At 42.1% G+C, this 16,830-nt stretch overlaps 1 protein-coding gene across 1 annotated transcript; it reads right to left on the bottom strand.

The window, feature by feature from the left end:
* Nucleotides 1–708: 708 nt before the first annotated feature.
* On the bottom strand, nt 709–16,550 carry LOC117562832 (zinc finger protein 385D-like). The gene is given in 9 exon segments (XM_034240737.1): nt 709–1,458; nt 1,831–1,932; nt 3,329–3,510; nt 3,593–3,832; nt 5,346–5,364; nt 5,366–5,515; nt 5,854–5,958; nt 14,092–14,210; nt 16,400–16,550. Coding segments are annotated over 9 exon segments (1,170 nt in total). The 5' UTR covers nt 16,410–16,550; the 3' UTR covers nt 709–1,215.
* Nucleotides 16,551–16,830: the final 280 nt, after the last annotated feature.

Here is a 16,830-nt window from a genome sequence, read left to right as displayed (position 1 = left end):
ACCTTGTCCTGATTAAGTAAGTTGAGACTTGGACCTCGGAGAAAGGTTAAAATAACCATCATTCACTTAACAACAGCTTAGGAGTCTCATCAGTTGAAACTGTTTCAACGAGAACATGATCTCTGTACAATGCCCGAAAAGCAGCAGTACACATTCTTTTGAACCACTTATCAATTTGAAAAACATCGTTCAAGGCTGCAGAGTAGCAAACATCATCAGGTAGACACAGACAATAAAGTCTGGCTGAACATTCCAGCTTTGATTTATCTCAGAGAATGAAGCCGAAGGGGATAAAGAGAAAAGATTTATCTGTACTCTTATTCACTCTTCAAAGTCCTCTGAAGCCAAGTATATGGTCGAGGGATGTGCCCTTTTCATTTAGTTTTTTAGGGAAATACCTGAATAAAGACCAAGAATAGACTTTTGTGTACTGCTAAGTGGTTAAGAGGATGAAATGGGCCTTATAAGTCTGTGTCTGAATGCAGAGAGTTATTGTTGTCGGCGGAGGTGATGGCAGTGATGGCTGAACACGTACGCAAAATCTGAAAATACAGACTTTAGTTACAGCATATGCATCTCATTCAAAAGAACCAAGATGTATTACTATATAAAATGCTTACGTTGAAAGGTCTTTGCACTTATTTATTGAATAAAAAAGGCTGTTATGGAGAATTACATTTGTAATAAATACTTTTCTGGAATCAAACATGAATATCCACAACTGAGTTTTATTGGAAAAAAATAACCATATTCAGTCAACTATGCTGTCATTGCCATTCATACACTGCACACAAACACACGTTTATAGACATCATTAAAGTTTACCATAAACACCTTTCTTATGCTGAATCAAAATGTCCATTTTAAAAGGGCTTTTTATTGATTGTCATGTAATTATCAGCATCTTAAAATATGTGAATTGCAGGAGGATGGAGCAGTAGTGCAACAAACTTCTATGATGGCTATATCTGTGCGTGCACTCACACATATTCACACACACTCACATCAGACAGCACTATCTCTTTTGCTGCTTTTGTGTTAACTTTATCCCAGTCCACTTTATGGTTTGGGCTGAGCAAATAATGTTCAGTCCTGGTCCTTAACACCCACAGAAGCTGTTGTTTGTAGAGCACAGTATCTCTGTTTTATATCACATCTTGTTCAGGTCTCACGTCTGCTTTTAGCTGCAGTTCAGGGCTGATTGAGACGTCGGGGTCAGTATGGGGAGAACAGCAGCGCTGTGTGTGTTGAACAGATGGGTCCAGGGGCCGGATGCATCAGCGCCTGAGGGAGGGGCTGACTCTGAAACAGGGCGGGGCTTGAGTTTGTGGCAGGACGGAGATGGAATGGGGGCAGCGCTGCCATGGCGGCAGCAGTGGCAACGGAGAGTTGACGTTGTAAGAGACAGGAGGCCAAAGGTTTGGTCAGGTCTTGGTTCTTACACAGAGCGAGATGAATCTGAGGGGGGAAACACAGACAAACAAGCTGCAATCAAGGTGGGTTTTTTTCTCTCTAAATGGAAATTGAGCAGGAAACCAGAGAAGGACAAGGAGATAAAGTCTTAGCAGCTCCTTGGCCAGTAGAGGTCTGGGCTGTCCCAGTTACTGCCAAACAATCTTTCTATTAATCTGCGCTTCTATCTAACATCCTCTGCCTTTTTCTCCCAAGACAATGTCATTGGGTTGCAACAGTTCAGACATAAGAACCAGAGACCTGAGGATTGGCCTCATTTGAAGTAGGGAGTGGAGCTTCTTGGAAGAGGAGTCAACTAGTGCACACAAACACAACGCGGACGGCTGAAAGCATATGAATCAACAGCAGGGTACTCACTGCTTGGAAACTCTGGTGATGCTGGGTGGGAGTATAAGGGCTGAATTTAGGCTTGGCTGGTTTACCTGCTGCTCTATCCTTGTGTCTCCTACTGCTGATGTGCTGGAATGAAGGAGAGAAACAGGCAGATAAACACCAGGCACACTCAGGCAAAAGCATTAAGAAAAGAAGAAAACATATTTGCCGTTGTCTAGAAATTTGAATAATCAGGGAAGAGGAAATTATAGAAAGAAAGCCTAATCAAAGTTTGAAAATGTTGGGCAGCATGTCTGTATTTTGTTGGCTCATAATTTGAGATAACAAATATTCATGAGGGGGCGTCTTTCTGATTTGATTGACAGGCACAAACAGATGGCTACGGCCACGCAATCAGCGGTGAACTGCTGAATATGCATGAGCACCTGGCCAAAGTTTACTTTCACACAGTCAGACCCACACTGTGCATTCCCATCACGAACAGAGATGCTAACATCACATTCAGAATGCTCGCTGAAAGAGCCTGAGTATCTTTGTGCTCATTATCACTAGAGATCTGTGATTTTATCTGACCTGCAGCGACAGGTTTGAGATGTTGACACTGTGAATTGGAATAAAATATGCAGAGTACTGAATTGACTTGCTGTAATGCACGATGGGTTAAGTGATGTAGAATATGTTGACGCCTTTGAGTGACTCAACTGTGTGGCAGATCTGTGCGACAGCTGACCTTTTCATAGCTTTACCTTCACAAGAGGAATTAGGCAGTGAAAATGTGAAGTGACAGTATCTCACCCGCCCAGTGGTAATTCTGCTAGAGCAATAACCCGACTACACTAAGTTAGTTTGTCTTTCTACTTTTAATTCATGCACAATTTCATATACTTTAGGACGCAAAACACTCCAATGTAATGCTACTTTATATATCTACCCCAATACATTTTTAGGAAAATGTTGTACTTTTTGTACTCCACTACATGTATCTGACCATTATAGTTACTGTTTGGATTTTACATTTAAGGACAAATGGTGACACATTGATGAAGATTAAACAAATAGATCCAGATATTATGGGCTCTGACCTTTTGAGAAAAAGCAATGTGTACGTGGCAACTTTTGTCAAGTTTCAGATGTCTGTTAGGTGTTTTCAGTTCCCCTCTGAACTTCTCACATGTTTTGCCAACCAAAGATTAGATGAAAGTCGAAGAAATAAATATAAATGTGCGTAGCAGAATTGAGTTTTTTCGTATTTCCTGCCTCTTTAATCATCTCCCGGCCACTCAAATGTACTGTATGTTGTGTTGGCACTGAGTTGAAACGAAGTGAGCGTGACCTCACTAATCCAGGGATGTCAATGCAATGTATAGCCGGGTATGATAATAAAATGAATGTCTGACATTTGGAGTTTCCCATCCAATATCTCACCTGATGCCTTAACTGCTGTCTGTAATGGACTGTGTTAGTTTTTACCAGTAAAAAGACCTCTCTGAGCTTTGTTATTGACAATACATCAGCAGCTGACCTGTTTGAGCTGCGTCTCTGAGTTAACGTGCACATCGCAGATCTCACAGTGGAACGTTTTGTTCTGGAGTCCCGTTGACACCTCAGGCAGCACGACCAACTTGGTTTTGACCCCCGTCCTCGGGAAAGACTTGATGGCCCCATGCCCGCTCCTTGCCTCCAGCATTGTTTTGTGCTTAGTGCCTGAGCAGATATAAAGTCACGTCAATACAGCATCAAACATAGCACGAGCAGGCTAAGCTTGACTACGGCTGCAGTTTCTCACCACTGTTGTGGGCCTGCAGCTGCGAGGCAGAGTTCACTGCCACCTTGCAGAGGGAGCAGTAGAGAAGACGTATGGATTTCTCTTCTTCTGTTTCCACGTCCATCTCTCCGTCTCTTTGTGTCTCTTTCTCTGGTGTTGCAGGGCCGGGCGACAGGGAGGGGTCAGAAGGTGGAATCTCAGTTTCAGCGGGGGCACGGCTCGACAGTGCCATCTCTGAGGTAGGGTATGGGGGTGAGGGTTCTGAAATAACCAAAAAAAAGATACATAAAGATATTAATAAGACAGTGTAAGAAGTGTGAGAAACAACAAGAACAACCTCTGCCAGCCAGTACATTTGCACACCATATCCATGTCTGTCGAAGATTTCATCACTTCATAATTGTATCATATTATACATCTGCGTGTAACTCTCATAATTAATTGATACATTCTTGAGTTGTGGCCAAAAACCTGTTTAAACACAAACATCGAATCAGTTCATCTTTATGTCAAAGTGGATGTTGTGCCAAATTTGAAGAAACAGACCGACAGACAGCCAGAAAACCCAATGCCTCAGGTATAAACCATGGCATAAAAATGTGGTAAGAAAGAAGAGAACGAGAATGAAAAAAAACGAGGAGGAGCACGAGAAAGTCTGATGATTCAAACTTGAACGTTTTTTTGTATTCTTACTGCTTACAATAAGAAACAGCAATTTCATGCCATGCTCAGAGAAAGAGATAAAACCTCACCAGGTTACAGGTGATTATGGGCTCTATCGACCTCTCTAATCGCACTAACAATCAATAATGTCCCCAAGGATCTGCCTGCCAGCACTTAAACACAGTTTTCTATAAGAATGATTTGGCTTGATTATCTTTTGTGAGACTGACTTGTTAGAATCCCTGGAGGAATGCGTGCTGATTTACGGATTCATTCTTTGCTAATAACAATGATTAGCTCTGCCTCCCTGAGTGGGTGTCTGTTTGTTACCATTGACTCCCCCACTTGAAGAGGCTGTTTGCTGGAGTATTCTTCACAAAGCTCTCATGCCTTCTCATCCACCTCCCTGAAACTAAATCCAAACTGGAAATGATCACTCATTCTCTCACTCTTCAAATACACTCTCACATGGGTAATGTCAAGTACAATTCTTCAGTCGTTTTGCTTTTCGGCTTGCAGCAAAATGTATTATTTTCCTTCTGCAACGCCCACACACATGCAAGACTAACACATCAGGACTGGCACACAGAGACATGTTGCTTCGACACACCTCCACACATAATATCAACACAATCCTGGCACATATGTCCTCACATGCACTATAGAGTTCCCACTCATCATGTGAGAATATTGAATGTGTTTTTTCAATCTCTGGAGGCCATTCAAGAGGTCAGTAAATGTAGATATGAAAAAGCAGCACGGGATAATGCTCAACCCTTAATCTGTTCACTGTGAGACCAAAAGCAGCAGGGGGTTTATCACATCAAAGAATTAAAGTCGTGACTGGGAAGAGGAGGTTTGAGCTTTACATCCCCACATCTGAGGCATCATACATTTGATTCCTGCAAACACACACACACACACACACACACACACACACCACACACACACACACACACACACACACACACACACACACACACACACAACACACACACACACACACACACACACACACACACACACACACACACCCACACACACACACACACACACACACACACACACACACACACCACACACACACACACACACACACACACACACACACCTCCTGATGTTGTTTCAGTAGCTGGCAGGCTGCGAGCAGGTTGATGGGAGAATTTGCAATGTGGTTTCCGTGGCGACTGGTTCAGAGGTCCTGATCTTTGAATCGGGGGCGTCCATCATTTTCAGCCTTTTAGCGTGCTTGGTGCCAACATAATGAGAAGACGTCTGCGCCTGTGCACACAACAGAAAAACAAGAAGGTGTAAAGTCATGCAGATATTGTTTTAGCTACGAGAACATTACAGTAGATCAAGCACAAAGTAGAAGCTGCTATAACTTCTTGATTGACAGGTGTTTTATATCAGTTTGTATTGTATTAGAAACAGGAGTGGTGATTGCAAAGGTCAAACAAGTGAGAGGTGTTCATCTCCCCCAGTTATGAAATGGGGCCGGTTTTACCTAAGGCAGGCTTAGTAAGTGTTCAACTGTCATGTCAGGGTGTGTGTGAGAAATAAAATTACCCTGGAAGAAAAACAATCAAAGTTAGTGTTTCCCACACGACAACGCCCACCTCAGAGTTGAACAGTCGACACACTCCACAGGGACTGGGCTTCCTCTTCAGCGGCGATGTTAGCCCGAAGCCGGGGCCAATCAGAACTTTATGGACGTGATCCATCTGCAACAAAGGAGAGCGTAACTTCAGGGTCATGTAAGACTTATTAGGTGGTGAAATAGACCACTTGAGGTGTTAATGACATGCTGTCTGCAAGTTAATGTACTCCCTTTCGAGAGAAACACAGATTTATAATATGTCAGGTTAGAGGTGGGAGTTGTAAGAAGGAGCTGAATGAGGGAGTAGCTTGAACACAACAGAGTGTGTAAATGACGTGCCCTGCACTGAGGCTCCGCCTTGACTCACCCCAACAGGTTTAAAGTGACTGTGAAACACCTGTTTATGGGAAAGGTGGCAGTCAGAGACTCGTAGTTTACTCCATAGTACAGAACATGAGGCTGTGATCAGCGTGGATTTAGCTTGGATTCAAAGAATATCCAATTTATTTTAATACATGACAAACCATAAACCTGTCAAACCACCATTGCAACATGCTCCAAACTCCATTCAAACCATTCTTTCATGGGTCAGAACCACTTTATCTTTGCTCACTTATTGCCTACCTACTACTACTTACAAAACTAAATGCAGCATAACTGAGTACACCACAGAGCATGAGCAGCAAAATAGTCAAAGGCTCAAGGTTCTGATGATTTTATTTTCCACACAAAAATATGTCCAACGTGACCACCCTGAATCCCAGCTGACCACGGCCTTTGCTCTCTATGATGGAACAAACTATAAACATTTTACAGGCACCTTTCAAACCTAACCTGAGTGCTTCAGGCTGGAAACCAAAGCCTCACCCAGATCTTTTCCAACAAAATACTCAGATCCTGCCGATGGTCTTTCTGCACTGTAAGAAATGAATGAGGTTTAGAAATATCCCTTGCAAGGTGTCGTTCACTTTTAAAAGAATGCATGTCACAGTTCACATAAATACTATAGTTTTACAATCATGTGTTGTGTAACCCTGTAACAAGAACACACAAAAATCAACTAACTTGAAAATAATGGACGTTTCACCCCAGACTAGGTTTCAGTGAGAGTAAACAGGAAGTAAACCTCCCATATCTGTGTATGTGTGTGTGTTCATTTCCTTTGATCATCACTCTGCTACACTGGAATGCATCTCTGCAGTCACTGCTCTCTTATCTCTCGCTCTGCTTCCCTGCAGCTGTGTGTCTTAGGGGTTTCACAACTAACCAATATTTACTAGTCGACACGTTTTTCAAAATAGCAGTCGACTAGTCGACTAGTCGTTACGTCATAATAAAGACACACAAAGAGAGGTGTACAACTGTATTTTATATCGGAACTCATACAGTTACATTAAACACTGCATTTTAGTTTGTGTTACATGGCTGAGTAAATAACAAACAATAACTGGACTTAGTAAATAACAAACAGTAACTGGACTCACCAAAATCGACAGCAAAAAACTCTGAAATGCCACGTAAATCCAGTGCGCAACACTTTACTCGCTGTCCTCCACCTTTCCAGATTTTTGGTTTGCGTTGAGGAACACCAACGCATCGACATTAGGGGTGGGCGATACCACAAAATCTGGATTCGATCCGATACCAAGTATTTCAGGGCCAGTATCGCCGATACCGATATCGATACCGATACTTTTTTAATGAAAAGCGTCTTATGTACTTTCATATAGGGGAGAGCTGCATGACATGATTTTTGAGCTGAAATCATCATAAATAGACTAAATCTGAATTCATTTTCATGAATAAAGACAGGACAGTTTTTATAGACAAATACACGTTTTACTTTTGCAAATTTAAAGTGCAAACATGAAAAATAACAATACAAAGTGGCCAAAGTAGCGAACTGTCTTCTTGCACACATCACAGTTCGCTAAGTTGTAATGGCCAGTTGTGAAATTGCTCCACACAACGCTGCTCTTTCTCTCAGCCATCATGCGCGTGTGTGTGTTGCACTCGCGAGTCGCTGGCTGCTGCTGTCCTGCCCTGCTGGCTGCTGTCAGTCAGCTTGATAATCGGCGTTCAGGCAGGGAGCCTCGAGGAGAAGAGGACAGCAGTGGAGAGAGAAGAAAAGAGCATATACTTGTGTTCGTCTGCACATAGTTTTTTGAAGAAATTGACGAGTAGAGGAGACGAGAAAAAAAGTATAACAGTATCGATCCTATTGGCTCTAGTATCGATATTTTGAAACGTAACGTAATATCGGAGGTATCGATATTTTGGGATCGATCCGCCCACCCCTAATCGACATGTGAGGGAAGGAGGCTTGACCGCTTTCGGGTGACAGTGTTGCCTGCCAGGGGAAAAACCCTCTCACTCGGGGTGCCTGTGGCTGGAATAGCTCCTCGAAAGCTTGGCTAAACGGGGGACGCGGTGCACGTTTTCTGCCCACCACTCCAGTGGGTTATCCATTGTGGGGATATGCAGTGTCCGCTGGCAGTAAACCCTAGCTCGCATCACTGTTGACCCGTTTTTTGCTGCTCGTCTGCCTCTGTCCTGTGCTGACGCCGGTCCGTTGCTCACTGGCGCTAGCATTACTGCTAGTGCTAGCTGTCGGCAGCGGGTGTCTCATCTTCAGATGGTTGCGCATAGCAGATGTATTTTTGTTGTACTTCAGTACAGCTGTACACAACTGACACTTCACTGTGGAGTTGGTTACATCTTTGTTGAAGTACTGCCATACATAAGAATGTCGGACGTGTTTTGAAGCATTTTGCGGCACCTCGTTTACCTCCATTTTTTTCACGACTAGTCGACTAGGGCCTACAGCGCCGACTAGTGGTAAAGGTAGTCGACTAGTCGATTAGTTGGTGAAACCCCTAGTGCAGGGGTGCCCAACCAGTCGATCGCGGGGAGATTCCCAGTCGATCGCGAGATGTATCTAAAAATAGAACAACAATATTCTGTTTTATCGTTAATGTCCTATAACATAATCTTCCTGTGCCAGAATAATGTACTTGAACGCATCAAAGCTTTGTGATTGGCCGGCGTGACCCCATGTGTCTGGGCGTGGCTGTTGGGCAGTGGGCACTATTTCGCTGATGTTGTCCGTGTCGGAGTGACAGTCCGCACACACACAAGACCGCAATTATGGCAGAAGCAAAAAAGCCCAAAATATATAATTTTCACTCCGAGTGGGAGGATGATTATTTTTGTATCTATTCCAATTCAAAGTCCATCTGTCTCATCTGCAATGCGAGTGTGGCTTTATCGAAGAAGGGTAATTTAGGAGCGGCATTTCAAAACAGTGCACAAAAGCTACGAGACGGAATTCCCTCCTAATTCGGCCCTACGCTCCAAAAGGTGAGGGGCCTGAAAGGGCAGCTAAATGCACAGCAGTCCATTTTCACCAGGCCCAACAACAAGAGCAAGGCTGCTACCAGAGCATCTTATCGTGTCAGTCACGTTCTTGCGAAACACATGAAGTCTTTCAAAGACGGCGAAGTTGTGAAAGAAACATTCCTGCCTGGAGGCTGCTGACGCGCTTTTGGGGGACAGTAAAAATAACAGTAGCATTTCAACAGGTTTTTGATATAATAAAAACTCAAGTTAGATACCGTTATTAATCAGCTGTAAGTTTTAGTTTGTTTGAACTTATTCATTATAATTATTGTACAAAATGGTATAAGAATGCAAACTTAAATTGATTATAGTCTATTATCAATTCAGGTTAAGAAGTTAGTGTTGCTTGCATCCTATTTTAAAGGCATTTATTTTTATACTCCACTAAAATGCAACAAAAAAAGGGTTTGATTCTAATAATGTTGTCTTTTTTATTGCACTTTGACAGCAGATTCCTGTGTAGCTTCAGATCTGAGTTGTCTTATTAGTAAGCCTAATTTATACTTTTGTAGCAACACTATTTTTATATAATGGCAAAGAAAGGGTTCAGAGTCTTTCCTTTTTTCCTGTGTCATATGTGGCAGCACTGTTCAATGTTTCTTGAAAACATTACCCACTTGTAGTATGTGACGTGTGAATAAACTCCAACTCCGTATCAACAACACTGTTGTGTAACTTCAGTTAAATACTTGTATGTGTGTAGATTAGAAAGAGGTAAGATAAAGGATCTGCAGTATTTTATGAAGTATTAATCATACAAAGGTCAGTTTTATTCAAGTAGAAGTGTGTATTTACCTGGTAGTAATGGCTACGCCTCTCTATTTGGACTGGTAGATCTCAGCAGACTGGCAACTTTAAAAGTAGCTCTCGGTTCAAAAAAGGTTGGGCACCCCTGCCCTAGTGTGTCTATGTAAAACTCAAGCAACACACTCATAACAAACGCATACATTTCTCTTAGGTATCCTTATATTGAAAATACACTCCATGAAATCATAAAAATAAAGAAATAATTAACTAGGTGACCATGACATGGAAATATACAATGTGGCACATGAAAAACAACAAGGCCACATTAATGTTATGAGAGTGTAGTTTATTCTGAATGAAACTGAACATTATAACATCAGTGAAAGTCTCCCTCCCTCCTCAGCCCGTAAGGCTCCTTCCTGTAGCACCATCTGACCTCCACCACACATTCCTCACTTCACCCCTCCATCTGCTCCCCTCTAAACTCTCTGCTGATCCCTCTCGTCTCCGTTTGATCAAAGTCATCCCAGAGGACTCACTCTCTTACCCTTCACTCCCACTCCGCGCTCTGGGGTGGAGTTGCACCTGTGACAAAGTCATTTCGCCCTTCTTACTCATCGCCTCTTTTTTCTTTCTTCTGTACAAACACTACATCACCTACATCCAAACTGTCAGTCTCCGTTCTCTGTATTCCCTCTCTGCCTGATGTTCTTTGATTTTATTTTTATTTTATATATATACTTTATTAATCCCCGTGGGGAAATTGTTTCTCTGCATTTGACCCATCCTGTGTTAGGAGCAGTGTGCTGCCATTTTGAACGGCGCCCAGGGAGCAGTGTAGGGAACGGTGCCTTGCTCAGGGACACCTCGGTAGCACTTGGTCTTGCCGGGACTTGAACTGGTGACCTTCCAGTTGCCAAAGCCAAGTCCCTATCGACTTCGCCACCACCGTTTTGTGACATCAAAAGCAATATAAGCACTACATTCAATGGATGATATAAATAAAGAAATTAACCACATCCTAGGTGCTCGATCCATGAAGCAAGTGGAGCTAATGCTTCCCCACTGAATTTTTTCCAAAAACGACATGCTTATATTTATAAAACGTATATCAATGATCATTTTACTATTTTCAGCAACTGACTGAAAACAAATAACACAGATATGTGGATCACCCTTGGTTCAGTGGAAACATTTTAAACAGGGTCCTGACTATTTATAAAGGTAAGAAACATGCCCTTTATCTTAGCTGCATAAAAAAAGAAACATATAGGAAAATATAGACTAGCAAAAGTTAAATGAACCTGCTTGGCCCTCTTGTCACCAGCCAAACTTTAGCAAAATTAGCTAAAAGTAGGATTTTACTCTCGCAAAAATGCCGGATTTGCAAATCAAGGTTAGATAACTTTGTAGCAAACCTAATGTTAGTCACCTTGATTTGGATGTGGAGATAGGACATTCTGGAAGGAGTAGACTTAAATGTTATTAAGATAAATCTTGCTTTTAATATTTTGTATTTCCATGTTCATTTTATAATTTGGAATTTAGCAGAGGGTTACACCAAGAAGTTAGGAGGTGTAGAAAGAAATGCAGGAAATTCTTCTATCTAGGGGAGAACTCCCATCTCCCCCTGCAGTTATGTATCTTTCTGACTTGGTTTTCCTGTTTTTACCAGAGCTTCAGTATTAATCAGGTGGTGGCGCGTCAAACCAGCTCAGCTCCAAGGACTGAGTTATTGCTGCAACATATGGTCGAGTGAAGTAAAGCAGACTTTTACCTGGAGCACAGTCAAGAGCCTCAACATTTATAATGATGAATGTTCCTGGATTTACATTGTGTACAGCATGACGTCAAACCCTGATAAAATGGCAGGCTGCTGATGATGAACGAGCTGCTGCTTTTCCTTATTTGTTATTTAAATTATTTGCTTGGAAACAAAAGTACTAATTTGTTTCCAATTCTGTCAAACTATAAGCCAACTAGCCAGTCCCAGTTTGGATCACTGGCTCATGACAAACATCCACACACACATGCATGCAATCCTGTAACCACGACAACCCATGTGGGCACTTAACAAATGCAGCATTTAACAGAGGGCGACACACACACAACACACATGTAAAAACACACATGTCAGGACAAAGGCAGGCAGCCAGAGTCCAGCTGTGTGCCCACTTACTGAACACCCACAGGTTCAAAACAGAGCAGGGAGAAGGTTCCCTTTACATTATTCTAAGCTTACCAGTACGCCAAATAAACCACATTAAGCTTCTTTATGTTGGTTTCCATGAAACAATATTCAAATCTAAATAATGAAACTGAGGAAAATGTCAATGTTGTACTTTAATAAACACAGCGGAGCAGAAATAATTAGTCAATTGATGGACTGAGATGACATTTATGAGGATCTACCTCATGGAGATTGGCGTCAATCACATCGCTTTATCCCTTCAAAAACATATTGCCATGTAAAATAAAAGAACAATTCAGTGTGTCTTGGATCATTTTTGAAGGACATTTTCATTTTAACATGTTTTTAGGTCAACATTCCTCACATGCAATGAGCCCTTCAAAAATATTAATAAATCAAAAACAACACTGCTTGTCTTTGTCCTATATAATGTTCAAGTAAATATGTTATATATTGTTATAAATATGTTATGTTGTGGTTTTGGCTGATTGACATTAAATACAATAATTTGGGCTGTGGGAATTCATTGACGATATTCATTTTCACTACTTTCTATTGAACCAATCTGTCAAGAAAATAAGTCAGCAGAATAAAGGTAGCAGCCCTCTCTCTGTAAAGGAGACACGCTGTGTATTTAAACATTGCACTTTATGTCAGTCATAGACACAGCCAATACGTTTCCAACTTATGTTAAAAGCAACCAATTCAATTCCAAGCATTGTAAATGTTAGCCACTTTTTTAGAATTTTGTCTTGAAAATGCAGAGAGGGAGAGGAGGTGGAAATGGAACAAAGTGAAAGAAAGGGGAATCATAAATTGGTGAGAGGGGTTATGAGTCAGCGGTTAGATTGTTGTGTGAGAATTTTTAAGAAATTGGGCACCTGGGTAGGCTTTTTGTGATTTTAGAAGAAGGTATAACATGCAGACATTTTAAATTGTGGAGAAAGTGGGAAAGAGGATGATCAGTGATGGTGAGAGGTTGAAATTCTGAAGTGCTGAAGTGAAGAGGGTGATAGAGCAAGAGAAACGCAAGAAAGTGAAAGGATGCGAAGGCAGGAGAGAGAGGACAAATGGAGGGAGCTCAAACCTCCTTAGGTGGCAGAAAGGCTTTTTGACAAAGGAGAGAATAGATTAACTGCAAACTAGAAGCCTCACATACCACAAAATCCTCTCTTCTTTTATACACTCAATTTGTCTTTCTAATATCTCTCTTGTTAACATCAGAGCCACAAAAAGTCAATTTTCCTTCAGTATTTGGCTAGACTCAGTGAAGGGCCTATGAGTCATAGCAACATCAAGTCAAGTTTAGGTTTTGTAATAGGTTTGGTATTAGCGAGGTGTGAGGACAAAAACACACATCATGTTTCCTTGGCTGCATGTTCTTGCAACAAATAGAGGTGCGAGATTTAATTTGGTATTGTTAGTAAATCTGATTACTTATACACCATTGATTCAGAGCTGGAATATTATATCATGCATTATACAGCCAGGAGTACATGGAGTCATAAAGCAGTATCTCCATGTTAACGTCAAACCACCCTCTCTTCAGGGGCTTGAACTTTGGCTTTGTTTCTCTTCTCTTTCACCCTTCACAAACACCGGGACAGACATCTTCAAGAGACGCTGTGCGAGGAACATCAAGGAATCCACCCCCACCCCCACCCCCCTCCCCGGGTTGTGTGGAAATGTCACAGCTCTCTGCATCAGAGGTGATATATTCGGAAAGGTGTAGGCAGCTGGCTCATGCATCTGTGTGTTGAAAAATACAGACTGTGCCGTGAAATAAACTGAACCACTTGCAGCAGAAATCAGCATCATGAAGTGAACAATTAGTTTTTATTAGATTTTTCATCTTTTAAAAGGCACAGTTTGTGAGAGTGTTGTTGCCGTGACAACTGCGGTTACTGACAGTATACTCACGTCGGTGAATCGAGGCAGCAGGTGGAAGGGGAAGAGGGGCTTCGGGTCCGGGGAGGGGTGCGGCGTCCTGCCCAGCGCGGGGCGGGCCAGCGGCAGCAGAGCGCTGTGACACACACTACCTGGGGAGGGGACAGGAACATAAGGGGGAAGGACTCAATATAAATATACAAAGATGAAGGCGAGTGCACCAGAGAAAACGAGATGAAGACATTCTTCGCTTTGAGATTATGTGCTCAGAAACTTGTCTGATTGTATTGTTTGTTTAAGATTGGCAGAACAAAGTGTTTCCCTCAGTTTTTTCCTCTCTTATTGTCTTTGCAATTAAACTTTGTGTAAAGCTTGTTGTCTATTTGTCAGTCTTTATATGTGGAAGGACAGCTAACCAAGCAGAACCTCATTAACAGTTGAATGTCAATGTCAATTTGCATTTATTTCGTTTATTTTTCTCAGAGAATGTGCATATTAACATAGAAAACAATGAAAATATGCCAGAAATGTCCAGATGGCTATAGGAGAAAAATCTCAGTCTCAGATCTACTCATTGGGCCGAATGTGCCTTTACTCTCACACGCACATAAACATACACACACACACACAAACTCACATTCACACACTTGCGGTAAAGAGGCCATTACTTAAGTGCCATGTGATAAGCTTCTTGTTTGTGTTGCTAAGTCCTTATTATGGCTTTGTTTTCTCGTTTGAGCATGAACTTTGAGCTTGATTACAGTTTGATTCAGGACCAGCCCGCATGTGCAATCATAATAATCAAAATCAGGACACACACCCATCCGCTCTGCCATTAGCCTGATTGCTGTTAACAAGCTCAAATCATACGTGAACGTGTGCGCGGGCACGTCACGCTGTAAGTGTTTGCTTTTGCATTTGCACGGGAAGATGTGCAGTTCTGGGGGAGGCCAACAGGGGCCCCTGTAACACTGATCTTGGACGGCCCTGCAGCCCCTCTCCAAAAGAAAAAAATATGATACAATTTTTTTTGGAAAGTGTTGCAGCAAAGAATGTGTTGTAAATTGGTTCGAAAATAACAGTAATGTTTGGCTTCTTTATATTATAATAAAATAAGTCATTTACTTAATGTAGCCTACGTTACTAAAACAAACACAAATGGTATTTTATGTTTTTTTGTGGGCAATGATGACTTTATACTGAATTAAAAAATCTTGAACACTGTCTTTGTATCTTTTGTCCAACAGTAATGTGCCCCTCTCATAAAACAGCTGGTCCGAGCACGGCCCCCCCAGTAAGACTGGTCTAGAACCGCCACTGCAAGGGAACGTCTTTTCAGTAAGGGCGGGGGCTGCCCTCCTGTATCACAATACCGTTTATAATTGTCAACTTTACACGGGAATACTATTGCAATACGCTTAGCCAAAACCGCAAAGAATGATTTAAAATATAAACGTAAAGCTTCATACTGCTTTGGTTTCCACCCACTGTTTTGGTTCAGCATTGATGCTTTATGTTTCAGAAACAAAATGTGTCAATCCTCTCTGTCCTTAAAATCAGCAGCTGTCAGGACCTTTTCTATGCAGACCCTTTAAACTGCACTGTGCAGATCGCAAGTGCTCCTGCTAGGCTTCATCTGGGCCAAACACACTGTTGGTCCTTTCGTAACCAGACGCGCGCTTTTACGCAGTTGTGGCTTCGCGGGATACAGGGGTGGAATCCTAAATAATACTTTATCATATTTAAAACAAGGGGTGGGACAACAACTCTCACTACTTTCAACCACGCAGGCCTCCAAGTCCGACTTTTTTGGCATGTGGAGAGTTTTCCTTAAAGTAAAATGTTTGTATTTGTATTGTATCGTAACATTCATGATATTTTGTTGTCATCCCGATTATCCATGCACTGCCAGTAAAAAATGTGCACGTGTTTGTTTTGTCGAAGTTAGTTAGGGTTAGTTAGTTAGCTTATTTCCTATAATCACATCATACATGTATATTAGGCATTCAACAAACATGCATGTAACATAATAATTCATATCAAGCTTTCCTGCTATTAGGCCTATATGTAAATGCTGTCTCACTAGTTTTGAAGAACGGTCTCTATACTGTTGTTATTTATCATGAGGATTATTGAGCGCACTAAAACGCTTCATGACACAAACCTAGACCATAATGTTGTCTTTCAAATCTGTATTGAGTAAACTGCACGATCACTGTGTGCTCCGCTATGCAGGTGACTGACTTCACAAAGCTCACATCCATCTCAACATAGCAACAAGTGACTCTGCTGCGTTATATTAACCAACAACTATTGAGAGGAAAACGCATCGTTTACGTACCAAAATACATGGCGGCAACAGGTGAAATCCGACAGTTCACTCAGTGTAAGATAAAAGTATTTCACATCTCCAGGCAGAGATTAAGCTGTGTGTCTTCTCCTCCACAGTCTGTCTCCCCTCTCTATCTCTCTCCTGCGGCGCCTATTCTGCTCTTTCCCATCTGGATTCCCTCCTCCTCCTTACTACCCGCCCACTCCTCCTCCTCCTTACTACCCGCCCACTCCTCCTCCTCCTCCTCCTCCTCCTCCTCCTCCTCCTCCTCCTCCTCCTCCTCCTCCTCCTCCTCCTCCTCCTCCTCCTCCTCCTCCTCCGTAAACAGACGGAAATGACCTTAATGAGTTTGCAGTATACCACCCTGGATGAGAGCAACCTTCAATACCAACAGAGCAAGAAGCACACTTGGGTTTCATTCACACTCAATATAACACCAC

Source organism: Gymnodraco acuticeps, unplaced genomic scaffold (assembly GCF_902827175.1).
Source record: "Gymnodraco acuticeps unplaced genomic scaffold, fGymAcu1.1, whole genome shotgun sequence".
Taxonomy (NCBI): Eukaryota; Metazoa; Chordata; class Actinopteri; order Perciformes; family Bathydraconidae; genus Gymnodraco; species Gymnodraco acuticeps.
The sequence above is the reverse complement of the archived record's forward strand: the minus strand, read 5'-3'. Positions and strand labels throughout refer to the sequence as shown.